Genomic DNA, 13820 nt, shown 5'->3' with positions numbered 1-13820 from the left:
AGATAGGTGGCTCAGTGGTTAAAGCTGCTTCCCTTAAGCCTGACACAGTACCTGAGCACGTACATGGCGGGGAGAGAAACCCGTTCCCAGAGTTTTTCCCTCCATGCCTGTGCCACATCACACACACGTGCACGCGCGCGCACACACACACACACACACACAAATGTAGACTAATGTGAAGAGTAGCATTAGCAGGGCATGGAGACTGGACTCCAGGCTATGCTGGACACTGACAGGAACCAGCTTACGCAAAAATGTGAGGCCATTGTGGCTGGTCAGTGTAGTGACACCCTGCCTTAACACCAACAAACCAGAGCAGTAAAGGCTTCCCCAGGGAAAAACTGTCAGGAATTACTCTTTTAAAAACTATGTATGGGCTGGAGAGATGGCTCAGTGGTTATAAATATGGCTGCTCTTCCAGAAGACCGGAGTGTGATTCCCAGCACCCACAAGGTGGCTCTTAACCATCTATAACTCCAGTTCCAGGAAATCTAACATCCCCTTCTGGCCTCTATGGGCATCCGGCACTGTGGTACACATATATATGCAGGCAAAACATCCGTACATATAAAATTAATTTTATATTAATTAACTGCCTATAATTCCAGTTCTAAGAGGCCCAATACCCTCTTCTGGTTTCTGTTGTCACTACAAACACATTTCACTAATATATACCTCTACACATAAAATTAAATAAATACAGTTTTTTTAATAAGTTCAAGGTCATCCTCAGCTACATAGTGAGCTTTGCATACTTGAGTCCTGTTTCAAAAACAACAACAAACACCTCTTATTTTTTTTAAAAAAATTAAATAATTACATGCCATGGCAGGAAAAAGAGGCCTGTGAGGGAGAGAGCCTCTGACCACCATCATTAGGAATTCATCTCCCTCCCATCTCCAGAGATTCGTAACAGGAGGCCAGAATTTACAGAAATTGCAAAATATCAGATACAAAAATGGACATATTATATGTTTTCTAATCTTACTAAGAACAGTTATCATACAGATTGAATTTCTAGATGGGAGAAGAGATTATAATCCTTTAAAATAATAATAAAGAAGATAAGCTTAAATTTTCTGTCAAAATATCTAAATGCCTTTCTGACTCGGCTTCAGCAGGGCAACATGAACACGATATTTTTGTATTGCAGAGCCATGAATTTGTCAGTTTTAAAAATTACTGTATGAATTTGGCTCTAAAGTAGATTTGACTCACCTTACTCGGTCAAGTAGGGCTCAGTATTTTTTCTTTTTCTTTTTAGTAATTTCAACAGTTGAAATTATTGTTTGAACAAGTGTGGAGACTGGAGCAAAGACTGGAAGAATCCGCAGAATGCTGCTGTAAGCTAGGCCTCTTCAAGGGCTGGAGAAAGAGTTGGGTGGGGCAGAGGCTGTGCTTGCTCAGGACCAGCCTGGCTCCTCTGGCTTGGGGTTAGGATGCCTGCCTCTGCCCTTCTCAGGCACCTTCATCCACCCGTGTGCACAGACAGACATAACCAAAACAAAATCAGGCTTCAGAAGAAGACTCTGTATTTACTAAGATTTTTCTTTTTTCTGTCGAGATGATCATAAACCACGTTGCAAGCAAGAATGTCAGAGCCTATGGAATCAACACTGACCAACTGTGATGACCACAGGGCTGCAGCCGAGCTCCGACATCCCTGCTCGCCAGCCTTCCCATCACACCTCATAACAAGGCCACAAAACTGACTGATGAAAGACACAGAGACTCGGGCCATTTTCTTCTTCAAATAAGCAAAGTTATTTTTGGATATAACACAAAAAGATTACTGAATTTTACGCATGACTCACTATGTTATTGAACTCCAAAAAAGTCTGCAGATACATCTGTTCAGGGAAATAAAATGTTAACTGACACAAACCAAATGAGAAATATTATCTGAAAATACTTCTGAGCTGGGCGCAGTGGTGCTCGCCTGTAATCCCAGCACTCAAGGAGGCAGAGGCAGGTGGATATCTGAACTCAAGGCCAGCCTAGAACTGTCCAGGACAGCCAAGGCTACATACACAGAGACACTGTCTCCAAAAAACAAAAAAGAAGAAAAAGAGGGAGAAGAAAAGGAGAGAAAGGAGAAGGAAAAGAAGAGGAAGAAGAAGAGGAGGAGGGGAGGAAGAAGAAAAAGAGGAAGATGAGCACGAAAAAGAAAAGGAGGAAGAAGAAGAGGAAGAAGAGGAGGAGGAAGAAAAAGAGCACAAAAAAAGAAGAGCAAGAATAAGAAGAGGAGGAAGAAACTTCTGGAGCACAGCAGCCAGCAGAAGGAAGGACAGCATGCAGCAGAAAGGCAATGCCGCAAGACCAGCCTGCTACGTCACATTACAGAAATGTTACCGCAAAGGTGTGACACGCATAGCTGAATCCCGAATGGCAGAGTGTCTCCTCCACCCTCGGAATGTGACCCACAGAAGTCTGTAAAAGCAAATTACTGATTAATTTGAGTTTGGTGTTTCATCTTACTCCAACAGTGTCTTCGGCTCAGTCATGGCGATCTTGTGTGAATGTGTGCAAATGTGAGCACACACATGCCCTGGTGTGTGTGGAGGTCAGAGGACAGCCTTGGTGTCAGCCTCCTGGCCTTTTATCTTGTGTCAGGCTCTCTTCCTTGTAGCTGTGTCCTGTGATCCCAGGGGTTCTCCCGTCGGCACTACCCAGCTCCACACGGGGGCGCTGCAGTCACAGATCGTCACAGAAAATATTGTTTTGGTGTATGGTTGGGGAGGCATGGTAGCAGGTGAGAAACCAGCCTGCCTCCATCTTGGGCTGGGAAGCCATCTTATAGTAAAGACAAACTAGGTTCATTCCTATTTATGACTAAACCTCTGTACCTCACTGGGCTCTGTCCTTCCTGTCACCTTAACCACAAATGGTTCTGTACTGCCTGCTCTAGGCAACCATGCCTTTGTTTCAAAAACTTGACATGACCACCCTCTTAAGGTGACCTTGCTATGCTCCTGTAACCTCACTCATTTGCCTGCCTAATCCCCCCATTTGCAAACTCCCTGCTTCTGAGGTATAAAAAGCCTTATTTTCCCACCTGCAATGGAGATCTCTTGAGCCTCCCTTAGGGGGAGACAGCCCTGCACACACATTTTTTTAAAGGCTGGTTTTAATGGACTTGGCCATGATTTGTGTTCATGGTCTTTCTCCTCCCATATGTGGACTCAACATTTGGAGGCCCCATTGAGATCAAGACCCCAGCCCAGATCCGGAAGCTAACCCCTCCGCTCCAGGCCTCTGGGACTGGGGCAGTTCCGTAGGGGGCGTGCATTCCAGGCCAGGGGCACACCTTCAGCTTGGCAGATGGCCTGAGCAAAGGGCCAGGTCAAAAGGAACCAGCAAGCACCTGTCTCCTCCGAAGGCCGCCCCTCCGAAGTCATGAGAACCTTTCAGCGACGTGAGGCTGTGATTCTGTAGGATCTTGATCTGCAGACATGGGGAGGTCTGTTGAGGTCCAGCACCCTCCCATCGGGGCAATGCGAGACTTCGTACTGCCCGCCTGGTTCCACTTGTTTGGATATGGGCAACTGAGATGGCGATCGGTCAGCCCAGTTAAATGTACGCATGAAGATGTTCCCTGCATGCTTTGTTTTTGATCAGTCTCGTCTGATTGTGTGAATGTTCCGTGGTCTGTGTTTATTGGTTTCATTTTTGCTGTTTCTGTCACTTGTGTGTGTTTCTGTATCCCCATTAGTCTTTTCACGTTACAGGCGAATGGATGCTGGACCAGGCTTCTTTTGCCGCTGTGCCCATGCTGCTGGGCTGGGGCCCTGTGGGCACACCCCTCCCTGGCATGCCACCCTGGCTCTGTGCACTCCCTCCACCCAGGCCCAAATCCGATGCCACCAGCTGCTACAGCTGCTTGCCAGAGCTACTTTGATAGCCAGGGCTCGAGCGTGCTGGCCACTGGAAATATCTCTGGGGTATGGATAATATTGAAATATTGCTTTACACTGTCCTGCTTCATTGAAAAGCTGGCTCTGGAATTGGAAAGTTTTGTTCTATGGCAGGTGAGCCCCCTGGCTTTGTGACAAAACAAAACAACAACAAAAAGCAAGGCAGAGTAGCTTGAAACAAAAGACTGTTGGTTTAACTTAACTACCTAAAACTTTTGCTAAGATATAAACCTTATCACAAGATTTATACGACTACTTCGTGAACTCTCTGTACCTCAAGATTTGTGATTTTATTGGGTATGGTTAAAAATCTGTAGGATCTGTGACAAAAGTTGACTTAAAGTGTATAACACAGGGTTGGTAATTAGACTTTATTCCTAGTTAATCTGACCATTCAGGCTGTAAAGCTTAATACATAAATAGCACCCGCAATCAAAACAAAAATAAAGACCTAGTCCATCAAAGTCCACAGTTCTGGGAAAGGCTCCAAAAGCACTTCTTGGCTTCTGTAGCTCCACTTCTGACTAGCTGTTCCTGTTAACTGAAGCATGTAGTTTTTATGTATAAAATCTCACCCGGAGAAAGGCTTGGGGCCACACTGAAATCCCAAACACTCAGTGTAATTGCCAACAAACTAGAATTAGTTCTACAACTACAAACACCGAACACTAGACTCCAGAAACTGGGATGTTTGCAGCAAGACAACGCAGCAAGAGTCTGGCAAAGAGCCTAGGCAATGCCCCCCCTTACCTAAGGTTGACCCAGCCTATCAGAAACTGACCTGAGAACGTATGTCCAACGTCCTTGTCTCCACTCTGTTAAGCCTTAGCTATTTTGATAGACTGAGTCATACAAGAAACTGTGATGTTCTGTTATGATAGGACCAGAAAACTAATGTTGCCAGTCTTAGCCTTATAAAAGCTACTGACTTGCAAACTGTTGAAAATAATTAAGACATGCAAGTTAATAGTCAGTCACTTTATACATGATTAGATTTGTTAATGTATTCAGAATTATACTTGTAGGCATGCTAAGTACAAATGTAATTTATTTACAACAATGGTTTTTTGTTTTGTTTTGTTTTTCAAGGTCAAGCCTAAAACAAGTAACTAAAAACAAATAAATTTTATTTAAAATTGGGAATACTTAATAGATGATATCTATTTCAGAAATCTGCTGACAATGGAATTTAAGACTTTAATGGGAAACGTTCCCAAGACAGACAGAGACACTCTCTCCCAGTGGCACCCTAAGGTGTCCGGCTTCTGTAGGGCACAGCTGACTGCACCTGGACTGTGGAGACGCTCCGCTGGGCTAACTGCTTCCTCGTGTCTCGCCCCCTGGTGGTGCCCTACACAGACTGGACACTGTTGTGTTGACCGCTCTCCTCTGCCTACTCAAGGCAGGCCCGCTTTCCCAAACTTCTCCTCCACAGGAAATCTCTCAGACTTCCCAAACATGGCAGCCAAAGGCGGCTTCTGCCCTGTGTGACCAACTACTTCTGCCCTCAACTAAGCCATGGAGACCACAGGGGCCTAGGGTTGTCTAATTGCACAGGTAACAGCTAAGTCCCTGTTACTTGAATCGATCTGGAGGCCAATTGCATTATGCTTCCTGCTAAACATTATCCTCAGCTCTCTGCGGAGTCAACAGCTAACTGTAGGTTTATCGGTTTAACAGCGGCTGCCTGGCCAACGGATTTCACTTCAAAAACCAGGCCTTACCTTTCTAGAGCTATTGGGTCACCTGCTAAAATGAAAGGCAAACTCACAGGCAGGTCTGTTTTACTGACAGGCTTCATATTAAAGGATAAATGGGTTTCAGATGTAAATCTGACTTTACTCAAAGGAACCTGCTTTGCGATGACTGCGCTCAGCAATCAGCTTTATGGTCAATGACTGAATAAAACTTTTAAGGCTTATATAAAGGTCTAAAAATAATTTAAGTTGTAAACATCTGAGGTATAAAAGCCTAAATAAATTATGGGGATCTAAAAAATGATTTAAGGTATATAAATACAAGTTACAAATATATAAAAAATGATTCAAAGTGAGATGTTTCAGACTTGTTTTCCCTGTCTGTTACTGTTATGGTAAGATTTCTAACATTAACCTGGTGAGGGTCTGAGAATCTGCTAAAGCACTATTATTATCACCACGAGTCCAGGATTTCAAATTTCTCCAGGTTGTCTTCTAAGTACAGACTTGAAGATGCTGCTTCTCTTCACGCTAAAAACATCTTCGTCCAACCTATGTACCCAGCCCTCTGTATGGAAAAAAATAAAAGGATATTCATGCTTTCAAACAAAAACTCACAGTGTTAGCTGTTTTACGGGTACCTGTTAGCTGCTGCTTCTACGAGGTGGATTTCAGTACAGATTATAAACAACGGTAGTGTGTGCTTCCGGGATGTCCTGAGACTTGGATCCCTCTCTTACAGGTCGAATGGATTAAGACTAAGAACTAAGTACCCCTGTCGATCTGAGCCTAAGATTCCTGCCTACTGCCTGTCTTTGAGGGGGAACTTGTAAATAGAAAAAAAATTCTGTAAATTCTTTCTTTCTTTTGGTTTCTCGACACAGGGTTTCTCTGCATAGCCCTGGCTGTCCTAGACCTCGAGTTGTAGACCAGGCTGGCCTTGAACTCACAGAGCTCCGCCTGCCTGAGCCTCTCCAGTGCTGGGATTACAGGTGTGTGCCACTGTGCCCAGCTTCTTTAAATCTTTAAATCCTTTAAGTGCTGTCCCCGGCTGCATCTGACTTGGCGGAGTTCCACTTGGCTGGCAGTCACCTTCCCATCCAGAAATCAGCTGCAAACTACAACCTGCTCCAGAGGTGAGGTTTGGAGCAGCCCCGGTGGTCCTGCGAACACGGAAAGCCCCGGGCTTGCTGGAAACGGATGCACACCAGTCCAGGTGACGTGCTGGCGCCCTGGCTCTTCAGCTGGGTCAGAGCAACAGATGCTTCTGACCAACACCCCGCTGCCCTGACCCCCCGCCTGACACTGCAGCCTGCCTGGGCCTTCATGGGCCTCCTAATTTCAGCTGGGAAGCAGTTACAGAGGAGAACACATTGCCCCTAACCCTCAACAAAATGCTGGAATGTTAGATAAAAAAAAAAACTCCCCGAAAGAAAAGCTCCCTGACAGAAGGGACAAAGTGAGCATGCGCAGTGCCCGATGCTGTCCTGCAACTCACTATAGAGACCAGGCTAGCCCCAAAGTCACAGAGATCCTCCTGCCTCTGTCTACACACTATAGAGACCAGGCTGGCAGGAGCACAGCGGCACCTGAGCCCGCACACTGCTATGGGGAATGTGAACTGCCATAGCCCCATGTAAACTCCTCAGAGAAACTAGAGCTATAGTCATGGAGGCTGGGGTGATGGCCCAGTGAGTAAAGAATGTCCTGCACACTGGTGAGGACCTGGGTGTGTGCCCCCGGCACACAAATGAAAGCTGGGCACGGCAGTGAGCTCCTGTAACCCCACGCTAAGGCGCAACCAACTGTGCCGAAAGGTCAGGCAAGGTCAGGCTGAGGAGGAGGGAGGAAGACAGCCGTCATCAACCATCTGGCTTCCACACATACCCACATGTGTAAGCACGCCTTACACACACACACCACATACACACATACACACGCAACAAAATAAACTAGCAAGGCCCACCCCATGGATCCAGCAGGCACCCATTCAGCACCCAGCCCATACAGTTCCAAATATTAGTTTTCTGAAATTCTTGACTAGAAACACATTCGGCTCACATTTCAGTAATAGACTAAAACCAGAAATGACTGCAGTGACACGGATGTCTTTGGTGCTCACATCAATAAAAGAAATAACCGCCTGTGTCCCCACCGCAAAGACGACCCTTACCATACGGAAACAAAACGAGTTTCCTATCGGTTGTCCTTTTGGGGATAGTGGTTTTGTTGTTTTCCTGTCAGCAGCCTGAGCCTGGCACGAGCACCACGGAGACCCGGCTGGCCACCAGCTCCTCTGTCTGGGCTCCCTGTGCTGGGGTCACGGATGTGCCACCGCGCCTAGGTTTCCTGCCAGCTGTAGACAACGGCAGCAAGCAACAAGACAGCCTCTTCCCTGGTTATTCTGTTAGAACAGCTCAAGGTCCTGGCTTTCCAGGCATGACATTGAGGTGCGGAACACCCCTCCTGTCCTCACCGTGAAGGCTGACCCTGCTGCCTCTGAGCTCGGGACCAGGAGCCCACTGTGTGTGAGCGATGACACAAGCGTTCCAGACAGCTGGAGGCGACTCAGAGAAATTGCCTGGGTCAGCTCGAGATATTTTTAAAGGAGATGCAAATTGAGGTAGAGGGAGAGAGAAAAGTCATCCTTTGACAAGCAGCCGTATTTGGGGCTGATTTAGCTGACGCTCTCACAGATGTTTCCTCAAGATTTAGGAAGGCCGACGTGGGCCCTTGCTGCGTTTGCACTCCATGCTAAATGTTGCCACTTCTCAACAGTCCGGGTAACAATGGTAAATGTGGACAATGCAGGCCACTATGTGGGGTTTCTGGGTTTAAAATCACCACACGGCTTTCTTTTCATTTTCTCTCCTTTTGGGTCCACACAGTCGTCTGCTGTGAAGGTGTGTTGCCTGCATAGGCCAGACAGGGATGTTGGATGCCAGATCTCCTGGGCCTCATACGTGAGCAGTGAAGGCTCTACCCACTGAGCCACCTTCCCAGCTCCCATGTGGACAGAGTCTGAGGGTTTGCTGGGGCCATGTGAAGAGACTTTGATTGTATCCTCACCATGCCTCTGCCAAGAATATCGTAAGTGATACCTAGTTCTAATTTGTTCTAGTTTGCTTTTCTGTCACTGTGATAAAACATTCTGACCATGAGCAACTTGGGGGGGAAAAGCTTTATTTCATCTCGCAGGTCTGAGTAACAGCCTATCACGGAGGGAAGCCAGGGCAGGAGTGGAGCGGAAACCCTGGAGGAAGGCCTTCTTACCTAGTGCAGGCCCATCTGCCCCGACAGACGGACGGCTCTGCCCACAGTGCTGGGGCCTCCCACCTCAATTAGCAAAGGAGAAAATCTCTCCTGGACATGCCCCAGGCCAATCCAATCTTAGCAATTTGTCAGCTAAGACCACCGCTTTGCGTTGACAACAAAACCAACCTGGTCACTCCTGTGAGCATGAGTGGACTCACTGTCTACCTCTCTGGCACTGCTCTGGAGTACTGCTCTGGAGTAACAGATAATGGTAAGCAGCCGTGCCATGCCCCTGGGAGGCGAGTCCCTGTACGTGTCTCAGACTGCACTGGGGTTTTCCCCCTTCAGTTATGGTGTCTCCAGATGGAGGATCAGATGATGATGGCTTCTCCTTGCAGCTAAATCCAGGGCAAGGTGGAAATCTTCAAGGAGAAAAGCCTTCTCAGGAGGAAACACCTATAACCTTCTTGCACTATCAAAATCCAGGTTTGGAGAGCACTCTGCCGCCCAGCATTCTTGTCTTCTGTGCCTAGAGTCCTTTCACGCATAAAATAACGCACAAACTGTCTAAAGGTCGTGGATGCATTGGAGGTCATGAGAGTGAGCTGGCCGTGACACTAGTCTCCCCCTTTGTCACCAGCATTGATGGTGCTGGGTGGGCAGGGCCTCTGCCCCCTCCCTCAGGCTCCTGAAGCTTCACCTGGCTGGAAGAGACAAACTCCCCCCCTGGAGGACGGAAGCTGTGCCTCCCTGCCGGAACCTCTCAGAGCTGGGTTTTAAATCAGGCTTTGGGTGACTGAAATCTTTAAGGCTCTAAAGAGGGTGAAGAATTTGGAATGGTAGAATTCTAGACATCAGGAGACAGTAAGAGGAAAAATTTGGCCTTTCAAATGTTAGCCAATGTTCTACTTTTGAGTCAGCCCAGAGAATGACTTTTTTATCTACTCCCTCACGCATTTAGTTCATCTGAAAGTCACACCCCTCTGCCATCAAAAATTTTTTTACCCTAGCATCTTCTGTTTCAAATATGCTAAATTTTCTTAATAGTTGGATGTTACTTTCATCTGTTTTTATTTGGGTCCTTTGGGATTAATAGAGAATGGAAAGTGTCTCCCTCAATAACGGCTACTGCTTGTATAAATACCCCCGAATTCATCCACTGAAACAATCTGCCAAAAAGAGTGATTAAGTCATGAGGTCAGAGCCCTCATATTTAGCAACAACACAACCAGGAATGTGCTCAAGAGAATTAGCCAGTCCCCCTCTCCCTTCTGTTCTAGCATAGGATTTAATGTTAGCTCCTCCGAGGGACAAGGCAGGCAGGCAGCAGTTTTGAAAAAAAGAGGGGAGGGGGGCTGGGCTTTTACCAGACACAGAATCTCCCAAGGACTTGTTCTTCAGCATCTTGGCCTCTAGAACTGTGGGAAATAAATTTCCATTCAGGTATTTTATTCTAACTACACAAATAGACTAGATAATAACCACTGTACATTTCAGAGTATAGGCTTTCTCTTTACTTTGAGACATTTCTGTCTTTGCTGGAGCCCACATTCATCTGTAGCTGTGGCTGTGCCCCCCACCTTCTCACAGGGCACACCCAAAGATTCCTGCCGAGTACTCTGAGGCTGCGGTTTGCTCAGAATCCCCGTCCCTTATCCAGGATTGTATTTTATCCATAGTAGTTACTCGACATAGGATTTGTTTAATAACTTGAAATTTCAGAAAATTGAAACATTAGAAGATATTTTTAATCTTCGGAGGAAAAAGCAGAGTTGGGGTGTGGCACATACCTGTGAGCCTGGGGAGACTGAAGGAGTGGGGGTGTGCATCCAAGGCCAGAGGGGTGGTATGACTAGGCATGGCCCCCAGACACACACGTGTGTGAATGCTTGGCCATCGGGAGTGACACTCTTATGAGGTGTGGCCCTGTTGGAGGAAGTGCGTCACTGAGGGGGTGGCTTTGAGCTCATATATGTTCAAGTTATACCCAGTGTGGCACACAGACTCCTCCTGCTGCCTGTGGATCCAGATGTAGAATTCACAGCTCCTCCAGCACCATGTCTGCTTGCGTGCTGCCATGTTTCCTACCACGATGACAATGGACTAAACCTCTGAAACCGTAATCCAGCCCCAGTTAAATGTTCTCCTTTATAAGAGCTGCCATGGTCATGGTGTCTCTTCACAGCAATAGAACCCTAACTAAGACAGCCAGCCAAGGCTACACAGCAAGACCCTGTCTCAGAGAATCAGTACGGTCATACATTTATGTATGTTTTTAGATTAGGAGAGAAACTGTTGCTGTGACGTCGGGGACGTTCAGGAGTTATCACCCTGGGGAATGGTCTTCCATTTTGAGAAAGTGAGTCTATGGTAAGTTCTACAGTTAACTCATGACGACATTTAACTGCTGTTGACACAGTGTCAAGAGTAGGAGTAAGGGCGAATTCACCCTCCTTTGCTTTCTCGCTGTTCCGCCGTCCATCACATAATTACTCAACATGGTGGCCCACACTAGAGCCTGATCCTGGGCCTCCCAGCCTCCAGAACCAAGCAGAAAAGAATGTATTCTTTTACAGCAGCATCAAATGATCAAATGGACTGAGCCAGGATGTTAAGTGTCAACACACACAAAAAAAAAAAAAAAAGTTAGTTGGAATGTTTACCAGAATTCTGGGAATCCGTGAAGTAGCAGCATGAGTGGTTTGCCCCTTTCTCCAGCAGCAACATAGTGAAATCTCAGGCCGGAGTCCTGGAAGTGGAAGGGATGCATAGTGTGACAATGGGCCCACCAAACCGACAGGTTCAAGTTTTGCACTTGGATTATTTTAATATTAAGAAATAAATACTAATTTAACAGCATGAGTTACCAATAGATAAATGGACCAGTTCACCTCTGTGGGTACTCCCTTTAGAACCCCCTCTTCCTTGTTCTACTGTGAGGTCAGTGTACATATTCTGAGCTTCTAAAACAATGTTGCTACGTAGCTTTCCTCCTAGTGAAGTGTCACGTTTGGTCCCTTGCAGGATACGTAAACAATTCTGATCTGAATTTCAGTTTTGCTAAATCTGTCTTCACATGTTTTTCCCTCTGCTCTCTCGTCAAAGGCTGCGCCATCACTTATGTAATTCCCACCCCCTTCGCTTATTTTTAGGAGTCTTCTTCCCACACTGTGGTCTCGGGTGTTTCATACATGGTCCCCTCTGCTGCCTGTCCCTTCTGCTTCCACTCTGTTTCTAACAGTGGAATATACCAAGTGCCCGAGAGAAAGCGCTGCATTTGGGAGACGATTGCCCAACGAAAAGGAAAGGAATGGGAATAAGAGAAGAATGCAGCAAACAAGGAATTGGAAACATAGAAAAGAAAGGAAGAGAGGAAAGCAAAATCCTTGAAAGAATGAAAGACAGTGGAGGTCCAAAGCCGAGCATGGACTCTGTCTCTGGCCTTTAGATGCTGGACTCTGGCTGTCATTTCCCTCCATACCATCGCTGTTTTAGAATTGGGGCCCTCGGCTGAGGTTCCAGAGCAGTGGCAGAGAGCTTGCCTTCAGGCATGAGACCCTAGCATCAGCTCCCAGCACCACCATCCCCTCCCCCAAGGGGGTCCAAATAGTCACAAAAGTCCTGAAGGTCACTGGAAGGAGCCTTCCAGTGCTCAGCTTCATGAAATGCCATTGCTGGAGAAATGGAAACGGAGAGGAGTCTCCTGACCAGCACCACCATTGTGTATTTCTTGGCTCTGCTTCTGGGGGAAAAGAAAGGGATTCCGGGGAACTCAGGATGACTCCAGAGCTGTGTTTGCCCTTAAGTTGGACAGAGTTAACAAATGTGATTTTGCTGTTAACCTTTAAAACTATTATTTTAGTGGTGGCAAGTCTTGGAGAATGGCTGCCAGACTGGATTTAATAAATATTTCATTGTGCTGGGTAAATGCCAGGTCGATAATTATGATCAAGAATTACACTAGGTTCTAAGTCCCTTAAACTTGTTTTTTTGTTTTTTGATTTTTGTTTTCCTTATTATTCCTTAATGAACACACTTAATTCTTGCATCAGTTCAGGCTTCTCTTGCCTGAAATCCCAGCTGCTGGGGAATTCAGCTGCTGACAGCTAGGCAGGACTCGGTATCTGCTTGTTCGCAGCCTTTGAAAGGCTGGTGAGTCAGACGGTAGCCCATCATAGGACTGCTTCACTCCACTGCCTGGCATCAGGAAATAGAACGGCTGTGGGCTGGGACAGAAGCTGCATGGTTGACACTTTTTTAAAAAGCAGATCGAATGTAGCGGACACCTATTTTTTTATTCCATTCCTCTGGTGCCTGACTTCTTACATCTGCTTCCTTCCTCACAAACACAAAGCATCTCTTTATTAGCCAGTGCCGCCTAGGTCACCTGAGATTACAAACGACTTTCTAAAGAACTGTCCGCTAGCCAGGAGCATCCTAGGCAGCTGATCTGAGCCCTCAAAGGCAAACCAAGTGACGGGAGACAGCCTCTCCTGGAGTTAGGGAAGGGAGAATTCTGAGTTGCTTCGGCAGGAGGATCCGGGTAGAGAAAGTCCACGTTCAGACCCGACCCCCGCCCCGGTCCCCGCACACACACGTTAACACTAACTGCGGAGCAGCCCCCGGCCGCGCGCCCCCGCCTCCCCCGGGGTGCCCGCCCGGCTCCCCACGCGTCCCGCCCCCGCCCTGGCCGCGGGCCCGCCGTCACCTTGATGCGCACGTAGCAGTGGGTACCCAAGGAGGGGTCGCTGAGGCAGGCGGGCGGGCTGGGCCGGGCCGCGCGGCGGAAGGTCTGCGCCGGGGCCCGGCCGATGCTCCAGAGAAGTTTGAGCAGGTGCACGGAGGCGCACAGGCCGCAGTAGCCGTACACCAGCGACCAGTAGAGCAGCGCGCGCAGCGCGGGCAGCAGGCGGGGCGGGCGCGGCGGGGCCATGGGCGGCCGTGCGGGCCGAGC

General features: G+C 47.5%; 1 protein-coding gene across 1 annotated transcript in view; it reads right to left on the bottom strand.

Moving 5' to 3' along the window:
• Ephx4 (epoxide hydrolase 4) overlaps positions 1–13799 on the bottom strand; it is a 29810-nt gene extending 16011 nt beyond the window's left edge. The window contains exons 1-2 of the mRNA XM_055611697.1: positions 13575–13799; positions 11530–11615 (exon numbers count right to left, since the gene is read on the bottom strand). Of these exons, the coding sequence (XP_055467672.1) occupies positions 11530–11615; positions 13575–13799 (311 nt within the window). The remainder of the gene's footprint in view (positions 1–11529; positions 11616–13574) is intronic.
• Between the last annotated feature and the right edge of the window lie 21 nt (positions 13800–13820).

The sequence above is a fragment of the Psammomys obesus genome, unplaced genomic scaffold (assembly GCF_907164565.1).
Source record: "Psammomys obesus unplaced genomic scaffold, mPsaObe1.curated_primary_1811, whole genome shotgun sequence".
Classification (NCBI taxonomy): Eukaryota; Metazoa; Chordata; class Mammalia; order Rodentia; family Muridae; genus Psammomys; species Psammomys obesus.
Note: the sequence above shows the minus strand (reverse complement) of the source record. Positions and strands in the feature narration are given on the sequence as shown.